The sequence below is a fragment of the Chaetomium tenue genome, assembly GCF_020726465.1.
Source record: "Chaetomium tenue strain MPI-SDFR-AT-0079 chromosome Unknown F5144scaffold_1, whole genome shotgun sequence".
Classification (NCBI taxonomy): domain Eukaryota; kingdom Fungi; phylum Ascomycota; class Sordariomycetes; order Sordariales; family Chaetomiaceae; genus Chaetomium; species Chaetomium tenue.
Genome location: NW_027117329.1, coordinates 4,974,944 through 4,999,591, shown reverse-complemented (window position 1 = coordinate 4,999,591; position 24,648 = coordinate 4,974,944). Strand labels below are relative to the sequence as shown.

General features: G+C 55.1%; 6 protein-coding genes across 6 annotated transcripts; 3 read left to right on the top strand and 3 right to left on the bottom strand.

Annotated features, from left to right (window-relative positions):
* Nucleotides 1-718: 718 nt before the first annotated feature.
* On the top strand, nt 719-2,380 carry F5144DRAFT_66918 (uncharacterized protein). Its single transcript, XM_066793318.1, has one exon. It carries the CDS (start codon nt 1,090-1,092, stop codon nt 2,200-2,202), a length of 1,113 nt encoding a protein of 370 aa, XP_066649205.1. The 5' UTR covers nt 719-1,089; the 3' UTR covers nt 2,203-2,380.
* Nucleotides 2,381-4,046: 1,666 nt separating this feature from the next.
* On the bottom strand, nt 4,047-4,907 carry F5144DRAFT_66798 (uncharacterized protein). The gene is made up of 2 exons (XM_066793317.1): nt 4,896-4,907; nt 4,047-4,695 (listed from the first exon to the last, which is right to left on the bottom strand). Exon 2 carries the CDS (start codon nt 4,690-4,692, stop codon nt 4,354-4,356), a length of 339 nt encoding a protein of 112 aa, XP_066649204.1. The 5' UTR covers nt 4,693-4,695; nt 4,896-4,907; the 3' UTR covers nt 4,047-4,353.
* A 1,721-nt stretch (nt 4,908-6,628) lies between these two features.
* F5144DRAFT_66766 (uncharacterized protein) lies at nt 6,629-6,954 on the top strand. The gene has a single exon (XM_066793316.1). The coding sequence runs from the start codon at nt 6,718-6,720 to the stop codon at nt 6,910-6,912; it is 195 nt and encodes a 64-aa protein (XP_066649203.1). The 5' UTR covers nt 6,629-6,717; the 3' UTR covers nt 6,913-6,954.
* Nucleotides 6,955-17,991: 11,037 nt separating this feature from the next.
* On the bottom strand, nt 17,992-19,849 carry F5144DRAFT_557776 (putative methyltransferase-domain-containing protein). Its single transcript, XM_066788044.1, has 3 exons — nt 19,084-19,849; nt 18,571-19,013; nt 17,992-18,514 (listed from the first exon to the last, which is right to left on the bottom strand). The coding sequence occupies exons 1-3, from the start codon at nt 19,388-19,390 to the stop codon at nt 18,203-18,205; spliced, it is 1,062 nt and encodes a 353-aa protein (XP_066649202.1). The 5' UTR covers nt 19,391-19,849; the 3' UTR covers nt 17,992-18,202.
* A 733-nt stretch (nt 19,850-20,582) lies between these two features.
* F5144DRAFT_598324 (uncharacterized protein) lies at nt 20,583-21,397 on the bottom strand (the record flags this gene model as incomplete). Its single annotated transcript, XM_066790933.1, has 2 exons — nt 20,583-20,752; nt 20,845-21,397. The coding sequence occupies 2 exons, from the start codon at nt 21,395-21,397 to the stop codon at nt 20,583-20,585; spliced, it is 723 nt and encodes a 240-aa protein (XP_066649201.1).
* A 949-nt stretch (nt 21,398-22,346) lies between these two features.
* Nucleotides 22,347-23,730, top strand: F5144DRAFT_66681 (uncharacterized protein). Its single transcript, XM_066793315.1, has 2 exons — nt 22,347-23,158; nt 23,209-23,730. Exons 1-2 carry the CDS (start codon nt 22,829-22,831, stop codon nt 23,629-23,631), a joined length of 753 nt encoding a protein of 250 aa, XP_066649200.1. The 5' UTR covers nt 22,347-22,828; the 3' UTR covers nt 23,632-23,730.
* Nucleotides 23,731-24,648: the final 918 nt, after the last annotated feature.

The following is a 24,648-nucleotide window of genomic DNA, read 5'->3' as shown; positions in this document are numbered from 1 at the left end:
CTTTAAGCTGCGTTTCGCTGCGGGGCCATTTCGGCCAGGGAGGAGGTATCTATTAAGATTGCTGACGATTGGGACTTTTCCTCTTGATTCTCATGACCGATATTTCCATTAGCGTATTGCATGCAGGCTAAGGAGGTTAATCAAAGCGTATAAAACACTCGCCTTGGAAGGTGGTTTGTTTGTCTTCGTTGACCCATGCGGGGGGTGGAGAAGCCTTCAGCGGTTCCGAATTAAGCCCGTGGCGAAGTCCTATTCTTCTCTACAAAGAAAAGAGGTAATGAAAACAATGTCAATCGGCTACGAATATGAAGGGAAAAGGAAAAGGAGACAAAAACGTTGTCGAAGAGTTCACTTGTCTCACCAGTGAGAAAAGAATTACCTAGTCGGGCTTCCTACGGAAGACGATAGCCGCCACAGTTACATAACCCATAAATCCCATATTTTGCATGGGGCTTACAATAGGCAAACCCCCTAGTGTTGCTATTGTAATGAATACGGCCAATTAGAACCTCAACCTCGATTTTGGAAGATCCTTCTATAGGTACATGTTACCCCAGCCACACCATCAACGATGCCATTGCACTTGGTGCAGTGCGATGCGATTGCACTCGGTGCAGTGCCCTGCAATTGCCCTTGGTGTGGTACCTTACTTACCTTGCAATTGAGCTCGGTGTAGCACCACGTATAGGTGGTTGCAGTGCCCTATGGAGACCAAGTGCAATTAGGTGGCTATATATGTAAATATCAAACTTCTTAATACCGTATATCTAGATGTCACGTGGACTCTATTCAGTAAAGCATTAAAACAACTGATCTGTCGGGTGTAGGAAAAACCGAGTGCTGTGGTGGACTGATGGGTGATGTCACTGTGGCGACTATCGTCCTCCGTAGCTTCCGGCCCGGGGATCCCTGTAATCCGTTGGACCAAAACCCCGAGACCTCTGGGCGACTCTGCGCACCGACATCCCTCAACTTATAACCTCCGACTCAACTACCTAACTAGGTAGGTAATCTGTACGAAGTATCGCAAGTTAAAACCAATCGGTGTCCACCGATGCTTCGTCTTGAACAGTGAACACATCGAACAAAATGGCGCCTCAAACCCAAACGTTCAAATGCTTCTTCGATCTTCCGGTCGAGCTCCGCGAGCAGATACTGTCGTACATCTGCATCTTTCCGACGGATATCCTCGTCGGCAGTGGCCCCGGCGGGAGGTGTGTGGCGCGGATCCCCGCCGCTGCCGATGTTACACAGCATGGGGATCAAGATCAACGCCACGACTACGACGACGAAGCAAAGAAGGAAGACCCCGTCGACTACGACTACGCCGACCCCCCCACCAACCTGTTCCTCGCCTCCCCCCTCCTCTACCGCGAAGCCGGCGACCTCTACTACACCCGCAACACCTTCCTTTTCCCCTTCATTCTGCCCTCCTCCTGCTCCCCCGGCCGCAGGCGCACCCGCCACCGGTCCCCCCACCGCCCCCGCCACCAACAGTTCGGCGTGGACGCGCTCCTCCGGCTGCTCACGCACCCGGACACCACCAACGCACGACGGCGTATCCGTGCCGCGGTGGTGGTGGTCCGCGACGTCGGCACCCAGCTCCAGAACGTCATCGTGCCCGCGCTTACCGACATGGTGCTGAGCGGGGCGCTGCGGCGGCTGTGCGTGGACGTGATGGAGTCGGCGCCGCCGTCGGGGCCGTTGTTGTCGTTCAAGGACGGGCCCGGCGGCGAACTTGTTTATAGTTTTGGTGATGGTGTTGGTGATGGTGGTACGAACCCGGCGCTTCGCGCGCTGTTGGCGCTGTTGGCGGATCCGGGGTTGAGTGAACAAGAGCAAGGCGGGGGGGTGAAACTAAGGGTGTTGAGGGGATGGCATGAACCGTTTTGGTGTCAGTTTCATGAGCAAACTTCTCCTTCCTCTTCTTCAGCTGCTGCTGCTGTTGGGAGTGGGGAGGCGGATGGGGAAAGGGGGGGGGCTGCGGGTGCGGTGAGTTGTGCGATGCTGGGGGGAAGGATTCCGTCTTCTGAGGCGGCGGTCGCTGCTGTGACGGCTGCTGTTATGGCGGCTGCTCTTGCTGCCGGTGAGCGAAACGGAGGGGGGGTGGGGGATGATGAGTTTCTGGAGTTGGACATAGACGGGCTGGTGGATGCGGTCGGCGTTGGCGACGCGGCCGAGTTCAACATCAAAAAGGCTTGAGCGACAATCCCCGCGGCTTGGCTCCTCTCGTCGTCGTCCAGCGAAACACCTTGATAGTGGAAGGGGCGCTTGCCAAGCGTCCACAAACAAGTGATTGCCAACGAGAAAAAAGGCCAATTGGGCACGCGGCGTTGCCGAGCTTTACGCCAAGACGGGACCATGCCGATGATCAAGATCTACCGAGCCAGCTGGGGAAAGTGGGACAGATTTCAGGTCTAGGCGAGCACGCTCTGAGCAAAAAGATCGGTACACACAAAACCGACTTTTAGTGGATCCCTTGCAAGTCTCGTTTACACATGCACCACACTTAAACAAGTTGTACACAGAGCACCAGACAAGATAAACACATGGTATAATGATGATGGAGAGAGCAATAGTAAGGGACTGTATTGCACTTTGTTTTGGCAAATTTGGCCATGGTTTGACTGAGAAATGTGGCATGAAGATCGTTGTATATCGCTTGTGTGTACCGATTATTTTGCTCAGAGGGTGGCGAGATCTCTTTTGCGTAGATCTCGGGGGGAAATATTGTCTTGGTATCAAGACGACCGACGGCGGGAAATCGGCTGAAAAAAATAACACACCGCCATGGTTAGTTGTGGAGTGCTGGATGGAAACATCTTGGCTTTCGGGAACCGAGTCATCCGGGTGGTTCTGATTTTATGAGTGTGTGGGTTGCGTTGTGCAAGACCTGTGTCGTGTAAAGTGTGGAGATCTGCTCAGCTTGGCAAGAAGACAACAAGAGTTGTGGCCCAGCGCTAAGCTATCTCAGCTCACACTAGCTCCAGGAGAAGACGACGTTACCTCCACACAACCGATAATAAAGTAGGTAATTATGGAGACTAAGGTTAATTGTGCTGAGTTCACAGGAACCCCCAAAAAAGGGTTCAAGGGTCGCTAAGAAATTACTCCCAAGACCCCAAGACCCTAAAACCCCAAGACCCCGAGACCGCCCTGCCTAACTAATGCTAACTAATGTAGCTTAGTTAGGTAGTTGATTACGCGAGCCTCGGGTCTCATCAGTCTGTCAGATTCCCTTCCCTTCCCTTCCATCCTTCCCTCCCCCCCTGGCATAAACCCCCGCACAAAAAAGATGGTAATCTGTATATTTGTGCAATGACGACGTCCTTGTAGCCTGTCGCCTGCCGCCTTGGCCCTGCATCGTTGAAGCCTTCAATCCCACCAAACAGCGTCGATCGTACGACCTCAGCAAGGGGAGGGGGAAGGGGGAAACGGGGGCAAAAGCGCCCGCATTTGAAACTAGGTTAACTTGAGCAAGAGAAAGCGACGTGGGCGTGGGCAAGACCCGTGGAAACGGTCGCCCCCCCCCCCCCCCCAACTTCTCTCTCACCCTCCCTCTCTCTCTCTCTTTTGCCCCGTCAAAAGTAAGCTGGCCATGCATGCGCCATGCATGAGACTCCGCACTTCCGCGAGGCGACATGCATGAGCTCCAGGGTAGGGCATTGGTCGCGTTTGAACGTCAGGTATGTCGCCGCAGAATGGAGAGGGGGGGGAACCAGTGAGGATGAACTGATTGCGAGAAACTCCAACAAATCCCATCATGTCGGGGAAGCACACCACACCATCCTGCACGCACGCTAGTTAGTTGGAAATTTTTGGGAAAGGCAAAGCCAGTTTTCATTCTCCATTCTGACCAGTGTTTAAGCTCGTGGCAAAGACGACACCTCCCTCCCATCCCCCCTCATCTGTTTACCCCCCCACACCTTCTCGCGAATCCGTCGTGTAACAGAAACAGGCTAAGCCAGAACCCCGGTTCGGAGTTTAGCTGGATCCCCCCACCATTTCCGCCCTCGACACGACTCCAACCAAGAATCCCGAGAGTGAGAGAGAAAGTGATACGTAAATCATTCGGATGAGGGGGGTTTCGCTGCGTTGGCCATGTTGAGTGGACACAGTTGCGCGATCAGACCCCAACACCATCAACATGCATAATCAGAGTGGCATAAAAATAACAAATCTCAAGAATCGAAGGAGCAGAAGGAGAAAAAGCAAAGTCTTATTTTTGGCTCATGGTATCATGATATCGGGCGTAAAAGGCATCCGAAAAGAGGTGAAGTAAAAAGGAAGGGCCGGGCGCAGTGCCGTAGATTGGGCGGCGTTGACGATGATAATGATGATGATATGGACCGTTTACTCGACCGCAACCTCGTGGAAGTCGCCGTTGCTCTCGCCTTGGTGCTCACCCCAGTGGACGGGTCCGAGCTTCAGGAAGCGGAACTTGGACGCATCACTGCTGAGGCTGGAAGTGCGGCGCTTCGCCAGCTCCTCCTCAGTAGCCTGCTGCTGCGTAGCCTGGGTGAGGGCCTCGGCAGTAAGTGGTTGCTTGACCCGCGGGGTGCGAGGGTACGACTCCGATGTGGTGGGGGCGAGCGACAGGAAGGTTGAGGGCCGGCGCTCAGCGGTCGGGCGGGTGAACTCGACGGCCTTCTCACTCAGCTGGCGGAGCTCTTCGGTGGTCGGGGTCGACATTTTCTTGGGTTTATTTGTGCTTTAAGTCGTCTGGGTTGCTTGTGAAGTGGCAGAGGATAGAAATGGCGGCTGAAAAACTGATGTTCGGTGCTGATTTGGGTGGTCGAGGTTTGGATTTGGTGGGGCAGAGGGTGGATGAGAAGAGAAGAGCAAAAGCAGAAGAAGGGTTGATCGGGATGGGTGAAGGGGATTTATAGACTTACTCGGGGACTTATCCCCCCCCCCTTCCCCCCCCCTCCCCCTGCTGGCTCCTTCCTTTGTACTCCGCAACAATGCTCACATGATAACCTTCCGTAATTCCATCAAAATGGATGACACAGCGCACTTGTTTCACACGGCGGGCGCACCTATCCATCTCATCCGAAAACCCCAGCAAGCCCCGCCTTCTCATGATTGGGTTTGACGGTGAAGAGGAGGACCCAGCATTTCTGGGCGAGCGACCGCCGCACGTGGGATGCCAATTGGTCTGAGAGCCGGGGTCTTTCATAAACCCGAGCATAACAATGCCTTGGTTACGCGCTTCTTGTGTCGGTCAACTTAGAAGGGAAAGCGCATGGGGGAAAACAAAAAGAGAAAAAAAAAACGTGACACAAATATGCTCACAGCTCGGGCCGGGATGATGCAGGTAAAGTTGAGATAAACTATTAAATCTGATACAGGCGGCATGTGGAGCACGGCGCGGCTCTGTGCCTGGGCCGTCCCGGTTCATTGCGGTGCCCATATGGTGCCATGACGTCGGGCCTCGGCCGCCATTGATTGGGCCCCCGGTAAGCTCGCGAAGATATCTCGGGAACATCGCGGCTGTCAACTGACGTCGGGAGGCTGCGGGGCGCGGGGCAGCTTCAAATGCCGTGTGCCCATTACTGTTTGTGTCCAGTCCAGTCCTTGCATCTCGGTTCTCGCTGACGCTGTGAGTCCATCGCTAGGATTGGCCGTTGTCCTCCCCCCTGCATCAACGCGTCTTTCGCGATGCACATGATGCACAGCAAAGTCTGCAAGCCAGATGATGTTCGGCTTGCTGTAATGAGCAGGCCGATGGCTTAAGATGGTCCCGAAGCTAGCCGGAGTGCGCCGGTCCGAGCGCAGAATAACCCGGCCATCACAACTCAGCCCTCGCGGCCAGAACGGAAAGGACTTGGACATCCGAGTCAACGAAGTAACTCGTCCCTGCTCGTGCTACCACTGGGCAAACAATCCGTTGTCGATATCGACTTCGTCATTAAAAATGGCCGTTCTATGGTTCTCTGGCTCATCCGAGCAACCACCGTTCACTACTTGACCGAACTTGGAAAGCCGCTGCGGCCAGTGAATTGGCCTCGATAGGTATGGAATAAGTATGGAAGCCCCTGCCCTTCCTCACTTCAGAAATGTCTAACTTTGACGTTCCGCAATAAAAAGTTTTAAAAGTTTATTTATGTAGCGTGGTCACGGCTCCCTCTTCTTCGACGCCATGCTTTGAGCGTTTCAACACTTGTCCAAGCCTCCTCGGACAGCACTTGCAGTTGTGAGGAGGTAGTGTAGATTGAAGCCCAAGGTTGCCTGCCAGTAGGGGGGCAGCACCTTGGTATGAGAGCGATGTTTGGTGGCTCCGCCCAATTTTCTGCGAGATTCGCTTGAATTCCTCTCTCGCCTGGTTGCTTATCCAAACGAACAAGGACAGGAATTAACTCGGAAAAAGGGTTCAGCAGTAAAGCTACACACGTAATAAAGCAAAGACATGGGGCCTGCAGTCCTTGAAAAATCCACGTTAATAATGCCCGGCCTCTGCTCGGTGAGAGACACTCCGTTGGGGGCTCAGCAAACACGGCGTTGAACAACCGCTTGGTGTTCCTGCGGAACCAGCACATGCAGTAGTGTCATTTGTGCCCGCATGGTTGCAATGTGGCCCCAACTGGCAGCCAACGTCGGCATGCAAACGAGATGGGGGGCCGGTAGGGAGTCTGTACACTTCTGAACAAGGAACTTAGGGATACTTGCCTCGTCAAAGGGCATGCTGAGTTTGGACATCGATCCACTCTAACTAGCATGGCGGAGGCGAAGTTGGACCCGGCGCAAGGCCTCTGCCTGGGAGGTCGGTCCCAAGCTGGTAGAAAGCCGATTGCCGGCATCTGTCGAGCTAGGGTGCCCGTTGGTGATATCGACGCCATATGCCGGGACGAGATGAGGGGGCACACAGCAACGTTGAGAATGGTGTCCACAGGGTCCCCATGTTGGCGATAGCACCGAGGAGGCCGGTCCTCCGCCAACCGTAATAGACCTTCCCCATAAAGACGCACGGCGTAAGGGGGTGTAGGGCCAGGTGTGGCTAGACCCGTTCACGAGGGTATGCAGGTGTGCAGGTGGAGCAGACCTCACGCCGAGAAAACGTGAAGCAAACAGCGGGAAGAATTGTCAAGGCGCTAGGGCATCCGTCAGGCCCTTGGGAAGGTCAGCCGAGCGACCACATGTGGGAGTGCATTCCGGATGTCGACGGGCCGGTTGGGTGAGGCTACTAAGGGTGCGTAGCAAGGGACAGAATCCAAAGCCGCCGAACACCATCCGAGAGCGAATGCACGCCGTACTTTAGCCTGGTAGATGAGATTGAGATTGATGTCGTTGTCCTTGCGTGGTATTCGGAAACGCTTACCGAGCTTTGACGCCGCCAGGCGCTTAAATTCTACCCTGATTGGTAGGCACACGCAACCGTCGCCACCATCACAGCATAGTCGCGAAGACGTTGGCGTATTCCCTGCGACCCAACGACACCATTTCGGTTCGTGTCTCCAGCCGCGTCTTTGCTTGGTTCTCGTGTGTCGGGTCATTGCCCAGGGTACGATCCAACAGATGCGGCCCCCTCTTGCCAGCGGGAACGGCGGTTGAACTCTCGCATAGGCGCAGCCGCGGACCATCGTTAGCAATGATCAATATGTGACCCTGGCACAACGTCAGGGGGTTGCCCCTCGAGGCGTTGGGCCCTGCCACCCGGCCGCTGGCTTCGCACGGGCGGCGAGGGGGCGCGAGAAGCTCCCCTCCTGCCTGGCACACCTCGCACATCCAGCCACCGGTCACCCCGTGCTCGGCATAATACGTGATCCTCAAGCATCGGCGGATGTGCTCAAGCTTTCCTTGTCATTGCTAACGGCCATCTCGCTTCTCGGTAGGGCAACCGTCCGTCATGAAAGGACGAACGGGGTTTGGAGCAAGTGTTCTCCCGATATTGATCCATGCTTGGCAATGAAACCACCGTCCTCTTTGCGTATAGTCAGCGGCCGGTTAGTTTGGCACGGAAATTGGAGTTTAGGTGATAGAAAGGCCTACATTGCGGACGAGAGCCTATCACCGGGCGGGACGGGGATCCTCGAGAAAGGAGTTTCAGATCAACACCACCGCAGGCCTCAGGCCGATATCCACAAGTCTTGTCGATGAGACGTAAAAAGACGAATGACGAAAGGGGCATACGAAACGAAAGGGCGATGGACATGGACCGTGAGGGCCTCCCGAGGTCTTGGGTCGAGTTTGAGGTTGAGGGTTTCCGGTAGCCCCACTCACGGTTCAAAAAAGGAGAGCAGGGCTGTGCCGATGGCGTCGGCCAGAGAAGCCGGCCTAGCGACGTCTGTTGCACCGTCGACAAAGAAGATCGCGCAAATGGGTCGCAGAATGGGCCGCACGAGGCATTCTGAGGCTGCGGCAATACCGAACCCCCATGTTTATCGGAGTTACCAGTGCTTCAAGTACCTAGTTACTTGATACATGGAACTTCGTGAAAGCGGGCGGCTGACTCTATTGCGCAATCGGAACCGAAGGAAGGCGGGGGGATTGAGATTGATTCCCGCCGGCCGGATCGGAGCCCGGGGTGCGGCGCCGGAGGAGTGACGGGTTATAGGTGCCAAGTGCTGCACGATGATCCAGAGTGCGCTGTTGGCAAGCAGTTCTCAAAAGAGAACTCGGGGGGGTTGAAGCACCGCCAGCTTGCGATGACAGGGGGACCGGGAAGAAGAGGGGCGCCTTCCTGCCGACAGCTGGCGTGCCATGCGTCAAGTGGGGCTAACAGGTAGGCACGAAGGACGAAATCGGCAGCCTCCAATGCAGAATTTGGTGGCTGATTGGTCAACCTGAGGCTCAAGAAAGCTTCAGACAGGGGTGTCACTCAAATCTCGAACAAGTTGATTCATAGAAACGGTGGCTGTTCCTTCCATGCGACATACCTGAGTCTCGCGTTGCTTTCTCATGCATTTTCCAAACCGTTGCGGGCCTAGCTTAAGATTTGTTGGCGAGGGCAAGACGCCGCTAGAAGTTCACGGGTTTTTCGGCAGGGGGAAAGAGGTACCAAGCCCTCCTCCTCCCAGCATTTTCCTTGTCGTTTGTTTGTTCTCGCAGTTTTCCTCCTCGTCGATGCAGTTCGCCCCCCATGCTTTATCGGATCAAGCCCAAACCGGGAGTCCCTCCGCAGGCCGCGGTGGAGATGTCTCAAATTTGGAAACTGCTGCTATACCACGTCGGTGCTAGCTCTCGCTGCGCTCTTCGACGAGTCGTCCGTGTTGGCGGACGTTGTTGCTCCTCTCGATAGCCCTGGAGGTGGAGTTGTTGGTCGATGATGTGTGGCCCGTCCCATCAGCTTCGGGCAGTTATTCTCGCGCCCTGGTGATCTTACCTCGGTCAGGTGTTTCTCTTGAATTCTTGATGTTCAACCGGAACAGCTCCTTGATGGCAAGCATTCCACCCTTTCCCCTCCCCCAACACAAAGGCAACAAGGGAACTCCCAAGTGGTGCGCTTCCAGTTTCCCTATACTACGATCATCCTGTGTAGGGCGGAGGTGGGAAAGGCCCTCGACCCAGTTTCGGTTTAGGTAGTTCCTTGATGTCACCGGCATGTTGTGCTGCAGCTCGATTTGCTTGGGGAGTCGCCCGTTCCCGTCTGCCAAGTCCCTTGTTCGCTGGCGCCTTATGGCTCATGTTCGTCATATGCTTCGCCCCTGATGTCTGAGGGGGCTCGCTGCAAGGTGGACGGCCCGTCACCTCCTCGACAGACGGCTGCAGCTATCTCCATTTCCTTGCCTTACCCCCCCTGTCCCCTATCCGCGAGGTACCCATGCCTGTTTCTTCCTCACCTTCTTGGCAACGCCCGGGTCGCTCTGCTCGGCCACCCAACAGAAGGGATCTGACGCAGCAGGGTCAGATCGATGCGGCCATTGACCGAGAGCTGCCCCTCCCCCCCACCCTCCCCGCCGAGATGAAGGGCAGCATCATCGCGGCGCAGGGTAGGGCTAGTCCCGGACTTTCTTGCGCCTCCTATCCCCGGCAGTAACTACATCACGGCAATGTCATTTTCTATAGTTGGTGCTGACCACTGAACGGGCAATGTAGTGTACCGCGGTGGGGGTGTGCTCCCGCATCTACCCCAACCAGCCCTTGAAGGTAAGGGCTCTACGGACATGATAGGTCCAACACGGCTTCGCTCTATTCTGCCCCCTTGTCACCTGTCGCTCCCGGATCGGCCCACACCTGTCTCCTAGTCTCCCGAGCCCGCAGCCGGGTATGCCAGTAAGTATCCCCGCAGCGCGGGATACACGCCTGTACATCTGCTCGTGAGTGTGGATCGTTACATCCCTACTTGGAGATACTCTGGACGACAGTAGCACCCGTCAACCAACCGCTCTCAACCCGACTGAATTTGCCTCGCCCCGTCCTCAGCGGAAAGGCAACTACCAACAGACACTTCCTGGGGGTCATACCGGGAGCGGCCAAACCACCGTTGTGGCCGAAGGCAAGCCCATCTTCCTCTCCAGCAACAAGTATAAAGGGAGTGGTCAACTCCCGTCTATCCTCTCGAAATATCCTCATCCCATCCTCATCTCCATCAACGCAGACTCAAGAAACACTCCCTGAACGCAACCCACACTCCTACCCTCAAACCAAAGCCTGTTCTTCGCTCTTGTCATTACCAACACGGCAAACCACTTTTGCACCGTCTCACAAACATCACAAAGACGAAAACATCTTCACCATCCAAAATGTGCACCATCTACAGGTTCCACTACACCTCTTGCGGCCACGTCCGTGAGGAACTAGTGCCATGCGCTACCTGCGCGGCCCGGGGATATTGCCCGGATGGTAACCCTCAGGTTGTCGACGACTATCATGATGGCATCTGCGATTCCTACTCCCACTAGCAGCCGAAGGCTCCTGAATGGAGTCGTGGACAAGCATCTGCTCCGTATGTCTTTGGCCACTCCAGGTTCATCATGGGTGGGCACCGTGCTAACAAGACCCACCAAGCAGTCACCGGCTTCACGAAAACAACAATATCTTCCTGTCACTTCTAACGGTCGATCACGCGAGCAAAGTGCGTGGTAGACCGGCTTAGAGGCAGGGGGTTGACAAGACTCTTGGATTTCGGGGAGGGGGGGGGGGCAGACAGCAGGAATGATGTCGAACTGTTACTAAACGCAACAGGCAGCGGGCCATTTTCTGTACAATTCTCTCTCTTTTTTTCTTTCCTTTTCTTAAACTGGGTGTTGGATGTGTGTGTCTGTATGGAGGCCGATGTTCCATTCTTGATGTGGATTTACTGTTACATAGTACGGGATTATCTTTTGCACCGGGTGCTGAACTGATGATTCTCAACTGCCTCTCGTTCCCCCACCCCCTTAGCGCTTCCCGCTCCACCTATCCACACACACACACACATGATCAATCACCTGCCTTGGCTGCGATCTTAACACGACACTATTGGATCACGATCCCAAGCCACGCGATGGAGACGGACAAGAATCGGGTGTTGCCTGTCGGACAGCAGACCGATTGGCGAGGACTCGGTCGCAAAGTCGCAGGGAATTGTCTCCCTGTGCGATGACGGAGGGATTTTCCTGGTGCCGTTCCGTTGCTTGTCAACCATCCACACTGCAGCGTTGACAGTGGGAATTGGTTCCGACGGGTGTCACGGCCCATCTTGGCCTTGGAAAACCCCCGTCTGTCATCTGCTGTTTGACACAGTTGCGACAGCGCTTGATTTCGGGAGCGACACGTGGAAAAGCTGCAGGCGGCTGTCGAATGCTATCCCCCAACAACAGAAAACAGAAAGTCAGTTCTGTCTGCGGTTTGTCATCCTAGGACACCGCCTTTCGTATGGCGGCGGCGGAGCGTGGAGTCGAGAGAAACAGGTTGTCATTTTTTCCTTTTGTTGGCTGGCGACTCGCATTGTTCACGGCCGGGCAGGGCAGGACAGCGACCAGTGCAGACGTGGGCAGAGGGCGTTAGTGTTCGCGTGCATGGCAGCCCCCCGAACAAGGGTTGGCATGGCCGCGGGGAGGACGCAGCAGGAATTTGTCACATGAGCCCCGATGGGGGGGGGCGTCTGCAAGGGAAGGCACCCCTTACACAGTATGGCCCGTGCGCAACCCCATCGCCCAAAGCGGGAAGGATCGTAACCCTGGAAGCTTATCACCGCCCTCCACAGAAGAAGTGGGTCAAACCAGGGCTCACAACAGGGGCCAAAAAGTGGATTTGTTCTTGAATTCTGTCTGTCCAATTCATCATCCCTCGACCCGACACTGACTAGGCCTACCTCTACCCCTACCCGAGTCGAAGGAACTTGAGGAGGCACAATTAACCCTAGGAAGTAACAGGGCGTAAGGTAGTTTGAGTCAAATCTTTATCTCGTGAGCCGAGACAGAAAAAGCTACTGACCCTACCCAACTTGATCAGTTCTCTCAGTCATTGGCTTCGGTTTGGCCCGTTCGGCACTCTGCAGGGCCGCGCCGCATCCTCACCCGGTTGCGAATTGGTCAACGGTCCACTCAGGATGCCCCAAAGACAGAGATGGAAAGCATCTCGAAATCTTGGATGCGCTTCAGGCGGCTGGGGCGAGTAAGTCGCCGAACAGGCGGGGCGGACCGGCAGAGCACGCTTGTCCGTTATGATCACCGGGCGAAGACACCAACCATACCACCCACTCGTCCACTCACCCACCCACGCACACCCTCCCAATTGTGTTCCGGAAGAATAGGTTCGACCTTTGCAGATGCCGCCATGGCAGCCGGACTGCCCTGCAGTTGTGCCACACCAGGTGCATCTGCATCGCGCTTAGAGACGCACTCCCCCGCCAACCAGAACCGGCTCACGAGTCGGAAGACAAGGGGTCCTCGTTTGCAAACCCTCTGGCAAAGAGCTAAGAAGTGGTGTCGATTGCATATTGCAACCCAAGCCCGAAGCGTTGATTTTTGTTTGCTGTTTCAATGGCCGATTTCTGACAATCTAGCTCGATGATTTGTTCGACTCTCGCCCTCTGTTTCCCCCCATAACGGCCCCACAGATGACCCGAGATCGCTCGAGGATACGTACCGCCGAAACCCCATTCAGGCTCATCATCCAGACTCCAGAAAGAGTGGTAATAGTTCTGTGTTGACTGTCGTCACCGAGTGCAATGGGGCATGGCATCATCGACACGAAAACGAAAAAGTGCATGAACTAATGAAAACGCGGACCCTTTAGCTCAGGGATAATCTGCATTGCTAAGAGTCAGGGTGACGGTAGGGCTAGCTAAGCGCAGGGACAGTCCGGGTCACACCGAGATACCAGAAAAGGAAAGGAGCTCTCCTCGGTTGACGATGACTTGCACCCGTTTTCAGGCCCATACCACGCCACGCCGCTAGCGGCGACAGGGGAGGCAACGACACAAAGACAAGATCCAATAGGGGAAGAAACAACTTAATCAATTTCTTTCGGAGATTGTTAACCGCAGTGGTCTTGACTTCGTCGTCTTGGACATGAGGTACAAGAGCTATACCAAGCTCTTGTGCACTTCGGGCAGCTCGTCGAGCGCCGAGCCCGACACCAAAAGGACCACGCGGCAGCTGCCTCCGCAGCCCGCACCAACAGCACACTTCTTTTGTATTGGCATCCAGTCTCGAGGCATTGCCCTACACCATCCTTGCCCAATACCCGGATCGCCACCACAGCTCCGGAGAACATGACTGGCCCGATGGGAGATGCCCGCCTGGTAGCCCGATTGTTAAGCGCGGAAGACCAGGGTGACTCGAAGGTTGACGGTCAATGGGGCTTCAGAGGCAGCAAAAATGGCCGCTGCAGCAAGCCAACAACCCGAGGTTCCCGCATGGAAGATGCACGTCGTACCTTGCCCAGGGCGCGATCATCTCGTGCAAGAGTAACCTCCTGTCATTTCACTGCCTAAGTGCCATGATGCCATGAGGATGCAACTGCCAGTAGGGTAGGGCCGTTGCGAAAATCTTGCTCGGGTCTATTATTACACCCTAATGCCGCCGTTCGAACGTATCACCAACACCACTTCCTCGTCGGGGAAGAGTCAGCGGGGACTGCCTAAACCGCGCGGAATCGGTGGCGGGGATCATTCCGGTCGGCACGGGCGGAACCTAGAAAGGCGGAAGCGATGGCACCTGGACAACCTTCCCAGCTTAGGATGGTTCCTGAAGTGTACCTTGTACGCCCTGGAGTACCACGGCGGAAGGGGGTACATTGCATGTGTTGGCATACGAGGCGGTGCCCTGGTGACTTTCAAGGTTTTGGAAGAAACATGCACAGATTTTTCCGAGCTAATATCTGCAAAAGACCATGCCACCTCATCCCATGCCGCTTCAATGCCTGGCCTGGATGTGTTTCGAGGCTGTGTATGGTGTAAATCGACGCTTTGACCCACCCGACCCGACAGCTCGGAACCTGGCTCGTGCACGGCAGGGATCACACTGGCTCAAACAGTAACACATTTTGCGGGGAGTTGCTGCGAATTACGTTATCGGCTGATTTGAGCACCCCTTCTGGCGCCTTCTGGCGCCCCCCGGCGTTGTCTTAGCAGATCCGCCGCTAAACGCGATTGGGGGTCCCGAACTCAAACCCCAATCATTGTCCGACGGCAATTGCCATCTTCGGCCCCTCAAACAACCAACAACTTGACCCGCAACCACAGGTGAACGAATGCCAGGCATCACCTTGACGGTCGGCGGAGATGCCCGATGATGACATGCACACGGCCTAACTTTGCCTCGGATGGTTTTTTTTCTCTTTTTTTTTACTCTCCCTTCCCTTCCGCGCCCTTCTGGAACGAGGCTGTGGGCATCGAGCTAGGTCGCCCAGAATGCGGCCACCGTGACAACGCCAAAGGCTGAGCCCCCATTTGGTCCACCATGTTTGGCATCCTGCTTCAGGTTTTTTCATCCCTCACGGCCGACTTCCAAAATGAGATTCTCCCTATCGCCGCGTTCAATCACCGCATTGCATGTCTGTCAAGATGAAGCAGGCGATCGACTGGTTCGAGCTTGGCCGTGGCAAGCCACTATGTAGCAGTGTAGATGCGCCAAGACTCGCGATCCTAGGCACGGAACAAGAGGGACTCCCCATGGCTGCCCAATTACTATGTGTATCTCATGATACAATGAGACGCGAGGCCTCATCTCATGTACGCCGTGCTCATGGTAATTTGGGAAAATGATGGATCCTTCGCTCAATCGCCTATCATGTCTGCCCATCTCCAAGTCGCGTCACCGCTTCGGTTCCATATCCGCACTTACACCCGACGACCGCCGTCACCGCACCCTTCGAGACTCGTTTCAACCCCCTGAGCTCCCTCTCTCATTCCAGCCCCCGTTCCCCTGCGTCCATCATCCTTGCCATGCCACCGTCTCACTCGGTTCATCGCAGCCCAATTCAATCCCATGACCAGGATGCAACCCAGTTCAAGGCGGGGGGGGGGGAGGACCACATGGGGAGTAGATTACGAGCCATCCCGCGCCTTCATCATTACCAAAGGACCTGAGTAGAGTAGGTACTTACATCCCAAGTACCTCCTACACATCCAAAGCCAAGAGTAAACCCCACACACCATCATGAACGGCGACGACGGGAACGCCTTGATCCCAACTGCAACATCAACACGCCCTCAGCCTCATTCCCACCCACATCCGGCCCCCCTTTTCCCCTTTTCTCTTCTCCCTATCAAAAGATCAAGAAAGCGATATCCACCGCCCCAGATCCCAGGCACCCAGGGGGGCAACTAAACAACCAACACAGGCAGGGCAGGCAGAGCAGGCAGCCGCCCTGTCACCCACGACGATCGATGCCCGAACCGCCCAGATATGATGATATGATGATGACATGTGAAAACATGACAGCCTCGCCGGAGGAAAGTACTCACACGTCGTCGGGGAATTCGCCGAGGCAAACGCGATGGACGTGTGGGGACCGGACGCGCCATCCACCCTTCCTCTTCCGGCCCAACAACACCAACACCATCGCCACCGCCGCCGCCCACACTGAGATGGTTGCAAAGAAAAGAACACCCCAGCCCTATCCTGCTGCCCCTTTCCGTCCCTCCACCCCTCCATCATCGACACACCACCCTCCCACGTCCACTCTCACACCCACTCTCCCACCTCACACCCAATCCACCATGTCATGACTCATGGAGAGAAAGGCAAGAACCGAGACGGAGGCGGAGCTATCACCGGGTCCTGAAAATCATCCCCCATTCATTTCCCACCCACACACACACCACCAACCAAACCCAAACCGACCCCAAGCTGATGGATAATACGCACACCTTGCCCATTCGCTGTGTTATGTCAAATTTCAAGTACTATACAAATCATTACACAGCCACCCCGCTCCTCATATCCCCTCCCTTCGTCGGATGTACCCATCCCATCCACTCATTATTCCTCATCGCGCCCCCCTCCCCCCTCCCCCACAGTGTAAGTAAACAAGACAGGAAAGGAGGCCACTCGTAAAAGCCAATCTGGTGCCACAAATCATGGAAGTTCCTGTCTTTTTAGTATGCTATATAATGAAACGGTCCCAGTTCCCATCTATGTATGTTTGTAATGGCGACGGTAGTTTAGGGAGGGTGGGTATGTGGTGGAAGGAAATGCTCGTTGTTTTTCTTATCAACAGGAGCTGGCTAGGTTCCTTTTTACCTATCACCACGCCCACTCCAAACCTCGTCGCCCGTTGTCGGGCGGAGGGGAGAACAGCCAAGAGCATCAAGTACGCTCGCCCTAACAAGCCAGCCAACTCACTCAACGGAGACGGAGATGTCGGGTCCAGGGGCGGGTAGCCCCCGCTCCGGCTCCCCGTCGCCGAACCCCTCCTCGCCGCCAGTGCCCCCCCCCTCACCCCCCCAGACAAAGCCTATACGATAACACCGCCTACGAGCAGTATCTCGGGGTTCACCACGCCAATGGCCCTTCGGCGTCCCGCCTCCTCTTCTCTCAACGACCGGCGGGCGGCCAGTGGGGGACATGCTTCTTGTACATCTTATTGGATCATGTTCTGCTGTGATGGAAACCCAACCGCGACGCGACGGCGGGTGGTGCTTCGCCGCGAGATGGGTATTCCACTTACTCGTTTCCCGGCCCGGGCTTCTCCCCCCCTTGGCCTCGGAACTTTCCAGCGAGGGGGTTGTCCCTTACCTGCCCAGCCATCAAGAGGAGATCGTGCTCTTGGCTATGCCAAAGACCACCTGAAGGCCGCCCGAGTCACCGAAGCCGATGCTGAACAAGCATGCGAAGAAGCAGGCGACGGGTGTGTAGGGGCTTTTTAGTTATCGTGGGGAGGCGTGATCCTGATGACTGCTGCAAGCTGTCATTGGGGTTTCCATACGGTATACATTCTGCGACGAAGCGGGGATTGTGTAAGAGTAAATCGGTGGGTGTAGAGGGTCTAGCAGCAAGCAAGTCGGCGAGCAGATGAAATGGTAATAGAAGATGATGGCTGTGAAATATGCAAAGGAACTGAATGCAGACAGACATAGTGCAAGTTCCAACGTTTACCTCTTTACCATCCATCATTGAAAGAGGGCGGGTAAGTTGAAGTAAAATATGGTAATATATTTGAGTGCAAAAAGCTCACCCCCAAGCCCCATTCCCCCGTGGAATGGAGGTCGGTGGTTACGAAAACTCTGAAAACCAGAGTTTTGCGCCGCGAGGGGGAGTCGAACCGGTCCTCCTCCTAATACCGCTGAGCTAAACCGGTGTTTAACTTCAATTAGGAGGAGGCGGTGACAGTGTGAGCGCGGACCTGGTACATATAGTGCCAGGAAGGTGCCCAATGCGTTAGTGAGCGTTTTTGGAAAAGGGCCCGTGTTCAGACGGAAGGTTGAGATTTCACGTCTGTAGGTAGGTAGTTTAACCTACGTAACTTGGAAAGCAGAATGAAACATCCACCCAGCAGAGCGCCCATGGTCCCTCAAGGGGCAAGACTAAGACCCCTCGTGGCTGTTTTCTCAAGTATGTATTTGGTAGATCCAGGCTCATATTGCTCATCGGTGGTTGCAGTCTCCGTAATAGGAGCCGAGCCGGATCTGTATTGCCATATATATGCTGACACTTTTGGTGCTCTAAGTCTTAGTATTGTGACGTCTAGCTCTAGGTCTATTTCCCGCTCTTCTTCGTCTCTTTCTTCATGGCCCTTTTCGTCCAACCCCGAGTCCCAACTACAAAAAGAAAAGAACGTGCCCATAACGCCGCGCCGTAAGACCAGGCCCAATAACCGGGATACTATGAGCCTAGTTGGGAGCGGACCGATCCCGCCCAAACACTCCCCACCAGAAACCCACGGCGGGCATCTCCTCGTCGTCATGCTCAGTGCCCCAATCGTCTTGCCCATCCACTATGTCATCCTTCATACAAGAAAGGGGGTTGGGTTGCCGGGCCAACTCCCCCCTTAGGTCGTTGAGGAGTCCTTTGGTGGTCTCGTCCCTTTGTGGCACCATGATAAGAGCCCTTGCATCCGGGTTAAGGGCAAGTTGCTCGTCAATGGCGGCGGCAAGCAGTGATGGATGTTCATCATCATACAGGGGGTCTGCCACGATGATGAGCTACGGTCCATGGTTAGCAATAATTCGGAGAACGCATATATTGTCTTTTCTCTAACCTGGTAACGATTCGGCTCCCAAAACATCGGGTCAATATCGTCTTTGCTACCACCCCATGTCAATGCGGCGACTTTGACCCGCCCGCCCCGATCATCTACGACCTCCTGGTTAAGAGAAGCATTGTGTGCCAGGTTGGGGATGATGACAGCCAAGTCTGTGAGGACAACACTTGTCTTCCACACGCAAGCGGCAGCGAGGCCCAGCAGGCCGGTCCCGGATCCTAGTTCGAGGATCTCTTGTGGCACCGCACGTGCACCAGGAAGAAACAAGTGTGCAAGGGGCCCGGCGCTAAACTTGTGGAGGAGTTGAGCAAGCGCATAAGATGAACCCCATGTCTTGAGGCCCAGAGAGTCCCCAGTCAGGGGTGGCTCTCTGATCGCCAAGCTGAAGTCGCCATCACCGTGCTTCTCAAAGGGCCAACGCCGAGTAATCTCTCCCATCGCTACGCTCACCGTCAGTTACCCCCCCCAAGCCTAAACCTTCTGAGGACCCTTTCTACGACGTCGACATACCTGTCCGACCACACCGTTCCGACATGCGCTTGCTGGCCTCCTCCCAAATCATCTCCCGCTCGTCATCGCTATCAAGCCACGGTAACCCGCTCTTGATAATGGTGGACAGGAAAGAAAGAATTTCCCGTCGGTCATGCGCTGTGACGGCCTGTTCCTTGAGAATCTGAGCGCGCGAAGCGTCAAGATTCCACACGGGAGGCTCAACGCGGAGCTTTTTGAGACGTGTAAGAAGCACTTCATAGGTGGGTTTCTGCCATAAGTGAGGAAGATCCTCCTCAGGGGACGGCAGCAGCGTGGTGTTTCTCATGTCCGCGAGGTGGGGGAATTGTAGTAAAAAGAATTCTAGTTAAATGTGACCAAGAACAAAATAAGGAAAAAAAGCTGCAAAAAAAAAGAGAAAGAAAACGACAAGGTAGGTAGCCTAAAGTACAAGCAAATGAATAAGAGTAGGAGGCAAGCACGTGGCAAGTCAAGATGATTGGAAGAAAGAAAGAAGAAACGAACCCTTTGGCTTGTCAAAGGCGGCGAGAAACACTCAGCGGCGTTTGCTTACAAGGAAATGCCTCTTTCCGCATACAGAATCCCGTCAACAGCGCCATCACAACGTAGCGGTCTGGCCTTTTACTATCGCCCCCCCTGTCCCGGCCGTTCCTGTGCCTCCACGAGAATGGGGGGGGGGCGTGTCAGGTTGGCGGTGACCCACTGCCTCCTCGATTTCTCGAATTTTACTGCCAGCGAGGGAGGACGTTTGGGAGAAAGAGTGGGGGTCATTTTTTTCGAAAATTATTTCTGGCCTGGTGGCATGAGTGGGTCCACACAAGCTTATGATTGGCCAAAGCTGCCGCGGGGCACTGAGCCGCAATTTTTCGTTGACTCAAAACTGCTCGAGCTTGTGTGACTTCCTTCTTCTTCCCTCTTTCTTCCTCGTGAAGCCTCGTCCTCTTCAACGCTGCGTTTCTATGCTACAAACGGAGAGCCTGCGAAAGCAGTGCTTTCGAACCTATTACAAGCATATGAGAAATTCGGAGAATCCGCTTCACTCTTTGGCTCGTCCATTTGCGCTTTCGGGCGTCCGATGGGTCGCGGGCTCTGCCGGTGACGGCTTGGCGTGATCACGCGTCTGTAATTGGCATCAGAAAAGCAGGGCATGGGACCACCCCGTGGCAACGCGGGTGTTGGTTTCCATGTTTCCTCTGGGAGAGCCGTTACGAAGCTTGTGCCCAACACTTGAGTGCAATACGCAGCGTGCGGTCTCGTCTCCTCTGGGGATGAGGCCACACAATTCGATTCCGATTATTCTGTTGAGGACGAGGCTTCACCAACTCTTTTTTTCCCCAGGTAAGAAGTGACTTCTATTCAGAGAGGGCGAGGATACTGCTAACCATCTACTTTGCGTTTGACGGCCAACCAATACATCCTCCCGTTTCGGATAGCATCGACTTAACAACCTACACCCGACACAATACCTCTTCACATCGAGGTAGCCATGGCCACCCTAATTACCGCTTGTATCCTGGGAATGGGAACACCCCGGCGGGTTCGAACCAACCGCCCAGCTCTTCTCTGCTTCTCCAGTTGCCTTCATGCCATTCCTCACTCCTCGCCTGTGCCACGGGACCGTTCAGATTCTTCATGTCGCCAGCGTGTTGCTCAACTTGCTCTTCGCCATCTACACGTATATCAGCTTTGGTCCTGTGTTTACCGCCCTCCCTATATTGGGGGGATTGTTGGGAGTTCGCGTTCTCGCCAGGGTAGACTTACAGATCCATGGATGCTTCTTCCGATCCAGTAACGATCTTGCCTCCTCCAGCTCCACCACCAGTTGTTTGCAAGCGAGCCGCTCACTGGCCGCTCTCTCAGCCAGACCCACGATCCCATCGCAAAAGGCAACGGCCTTTTTGGCTGTGAGGATCTGGCGCTCGAGGTTGTGTTTACCTCCCGACGCTTCCTTCAAAGCCTTGGCGTTCTTGATGGCGTCCTTGACAGCTGCTCTGCTGTACGAGATTCGGGCTGTCATCCTCTCGCACCCCCGCTTGTCCTGTTGCTCGCGGAAGAACTTCTTGACCTTGTTCTTCCAGACCGTATCGAGTGTGAAGTCCTCGGCCCAGCTTTGGATAGGCTCAATGTCGGCTTCGAAGCATTGCACAAGCGCCTGAAATACCTTGAGCGAGGCGTTCAGCTCGTGGCGGAGGCTTCGCAGCGCAATCTCGATAGTGGAGTTGTGGGCTTTCGGGACGACGAAGGGGTTATTCTCGCCGTTCTGACCGCGACGGAGGCGATCTCGCAGACTCTGTTTCTTGGTGACTTGGGCCATGAAAACATGTCTTCGGTGCATTGGTCGTCGGACAAGCTGAGGCCGCCCAGAGAGAACTCTTGTTCGGTATTGTAGTAAGACTGAGATTGGACGAAGGGAACTCGTGGGTACGCCGGGTAGGAAACATACGGCTGATAGCAGTCGCGGGAGTCCATCTCGATTCGGGTTGCGAGTTGAGGGAATACGTTTAGTGTCAGATGGCGCCCGTCGATGAGAATATAAGTAGACAAGATAGCATCGCAGAAATCAACAAACTTCCTTTGTCGCCATGGCCAGACAAGCAGCGGCGTATCGGTTGTCTCCTTGTCTCTTTGCTACTATTACCAAAGCAAACCCCAACTACGGGCAAAGCAGCAATCTGTTTCCCGGGCTTCTATGTGTTTCCAGGATTATTTGCCTTACACTGGGAGTTGTCGACTGCATTGGAGGGCGCGAAATTATCACGTGTCGTCTTCGATATCTCTAGAAGGGTAGGCCGTGTGCTAGGACGGCAGCTTGTCTTCTCCTAGGCAAGCAAGCAAGCAAGCAGTCACGAGGGAGCCAACAGATTGACTCGGAAGTTGGCTGCGCGTGTCCAGCGAGTGAACGGGGGACGGATGGGGGTTGTTTTCCTTTTTTCCTTTTTTTTTTTCACACCCGCCCACACCCCATACACACACACCACATGTGACGACGTTGGTGCTACGAACCACAACGCCGTGGAACCAAGCGGGCAAGTTGTGATGGACGAGATGTGATTGCCCTCGCTAGGTAACGAACGACGCCTCTCCTTTCCCTTCTGGCCCCACGGCGAGAGGAGATGGAATCTGCGGAGAAGCAGCAGCAGTACGAAGAGTTCGTTCGCTAGCCCCGTGACGAGTCGGGTTAGATTCTCAACTCCGCGGCCTTTTTTTTTCTCTCTTTCGCGGGGGCCGGTCTGGGGAAAACGCGGCTAGCTAGCTGGTTGGTTGTTCTACCCAACCAGGGCCGATTGAATTTGATAGTCGCCCTTCATCGCGCCCCCAAAGGGAAGCCTACATACACAGCACATACAGTCCCAGCCGGGGTTTCGGCAAGGCATCGGCACGCCACCTACGAAATGCGGCTGGCTGGCTGGCTGGCCCGGGCCTTGGTGTTTCAGTCCATCCCACCACTCACCAGAGTCATCACGAGGCGGGGGGAAGGAAGGGTAGAAATGTGGATGGGCTTTGGGCTTGGGGGGCGCCGGCTTTGGCGCGGTCTGTGGCACGTCACATGCCGTGTGGCTTTTGGTCGAATGAGTTAGTGTAGTTGAGCTTCTCCGCTTGCGCAGCTGCGCAGGCCAACAGCAAGCAATCGCAGGGAGGGTCAGAAACAGTGAGACGGGTGGCCAGAACAGGCCAGGGCGGGCATGCCGAGAGCACGCGCTTAGTAGCAGCAGCAGTAACCATAACAATAACAACACCGAGTGTGATGGGCAAGGCGTCTAACTTTGCCCGCCATGCGTTGGCACTCACTCACTGCTGGTTAGTTACTGGTTTACTGCTGAGCCTTGCGGTTCATCAGTTTCGTATCGCCGTAGGTGATGGATTCCTGATCGCAGGGGGAATGCAGATCACGGCGGCTGGCGGGGGCCAAGGCTTCTTCCTCCCCCCACCCCCCTTGCCCAGCTGGCCGCCCCACGGCCGGCCCCATCGACAAAAGCGTGACAAGGCGGCGGGAAAACAAGGCCAACCACCACCGACAATGGACGCCTCGACACGGGGAATTGGGAGTTGGGCATTGTGCCCCGGCATTTCGTCCGTGGGTATTTCGTACTGAAGGATGGAGGTTGCTGCTGACGAGTGAGTCAGGTAGGTGCCGTGGTCGGCCGGCTTCAACATGGATGCATCCATATGGAAGGTACGAATACCATTGAACCATTATTACCAAGCAGATCTATCATCTCGCATTTCTTTCGGATCAGGGTCGGGGTCACTTCCGGGGAGTCCTCCCGACATAGATCCCCCCCGGAGAGATTGGCATTGGTCTGGTTCCTGGCAGTTTCAAAATCTCAATCTCTGGCTCAGGTCGGTCGGCGGGACAGGAGTGGTGGGCTGGCTGGCTGGCTGCCCGGTTGCGTTGCCCATTGCCCAGTGATTTGCCCAGTGATTTGCAGGCGGGCAGAACAATTGGAGGACGGTGCGGTTCATCCAGGTTTGGGGTTTGGGCTCGGGAGGGACGGCCTGGACCGTGCGTCCGGGAATTCCGTTCTTGCCTCTTTTGGGCTGTGCTAGGCCCTAACGGGACGAGAGCGTGCAAAAGGTGCAGTGTGCAGGTGCGCTGCAGCGGATTGCAGTTGCAGATGGCGGGGGACACCCGCATCGCCCGCGGGAGGCAGTTGCCTTGACGAACCCTCGCGTTGTTTGGTTCGCTGTCGAATAAGCTTGCAGCAAAAAGAGGCAGGCGAATTGAAAAACGGGCTGCGGTGATTAGTATGTATTTATCATGGTGTTACGAAATTGGCCGGCCTTCTGTTCCCCGGGCGGGAGTGGATCTGATACCGGGCGGCATCATCCGCGAAATGGAACGAGGTGACCAGGGGCGACTTGCTTGAGGTGATCAATGCGACCATGGCAGCAACGAGGGGATTCTATTCGTCTGGGGACGGAATGCGGGAATCACGACCCTTTTTTCATCTCGAAGTACTGTAGAAACTGGACAATGAAGAGGACGGAATGCAGCACATGCGAGCTGCGATCGAGCGATCCTCACGCAGCCGATGGGATGAGCGGCATTGCTTTGTCGCTTAGGTAAACGAGTCAATTACTCTGGCTGGGTTGTCGGGCAAAACTCAAAGGAGCCTAGGTTTTCTTCGTTTTTCGTCCGATGTGGCAGCTGAGGGGCGAAACCTTTCTTTTTGAAAGCTGAAGAATTTTGCGTTTTCTGGAAGCGTTCTTTCTTAATTAACCCCAGACTTCCTTGCAGGAAAAGACGGCTGAGTGGTCCGACAAGCCTTTGACGGGTAGGTTCTTCCGGTTTAGACAAATATGGATATTATCCAATGTCTACGGGTATTGCCGGCTTGGTAACGTAGCGTACGAGCCGACATAGGACGGTGTCTGCTGCGTACGACAGTTCAAACGCGCATGCTACGATCGGGATACCGGCGCACTGCGGCGCCAGATGCTGAGGGGATGTTGTCGAAACGAGCAGATCGGGGGATGGGAGCGCCGGTCTTGGTGGACCCTCTTCTGCCGGGTGACGTTGAAAACGAGAAGAGGGTGTGTGGCTCATGCTGACGAGTGGCGTGG

Coding starts and splice junctions, on each gene's coding strand:
- F5144DRAFT_66918 (XM_066793318.1), top strand. CDS start 1,090: ATGGCGCCTCAAACCCAAACGTTCAAATGCTTCTTCGATCTTCCGGTC.
- F5144DRAFT_66766 (XM_066793316.1), top strand. CDS start 6,718: ATGGCGGAGGCGAAGTTGGACCCGGCGCAAGGCCTCTGCCTGGGAGGT.
- F5144DRAFT_66681 (XM_066793315.1), top strand. CDS start 22,829: ATGGGCAAGGCGTCTAACTTTGCCCGCCATGCGTTGGCACTCACTCAC. Junction 23,159..23,208: donor TGTGCCCCGGCATTTCGTCC/GTGGGTATTTCG, acceptor CGAGTGAGTCAG/GTAGGTGCCGTGGTCGGCCG.
- F5144DRAFT_66798 (XM_066793317.1), bottom strand. CDS start 4,692: ATGTCGACCCCGACCACCGAAGAGCTCCGCCAGCTGAGTGAGAAGGCC.
- F5144DRAFT_557776 (XM_066788044.1), bottom strand. CDS start 19,390: ATGAGAAACACCACGCTGCTGCCGTCCCCTGAGGAGGATCTTCCTCAC. Junction 19,014..19,083: donor GGAACGGTGTGGTCGGACAG/GTATGTCGACGT, acceptor CGGTGAGCGTAG/CGATGGGAGAGATTACTCGG. Junction 18,515..18,570: donor GGGAGCCGAATCGTTACCAG/GTTAGAGAAAAG, acceptor CATGGACCGTAG/CTCATCATCGTGGCAGACCC.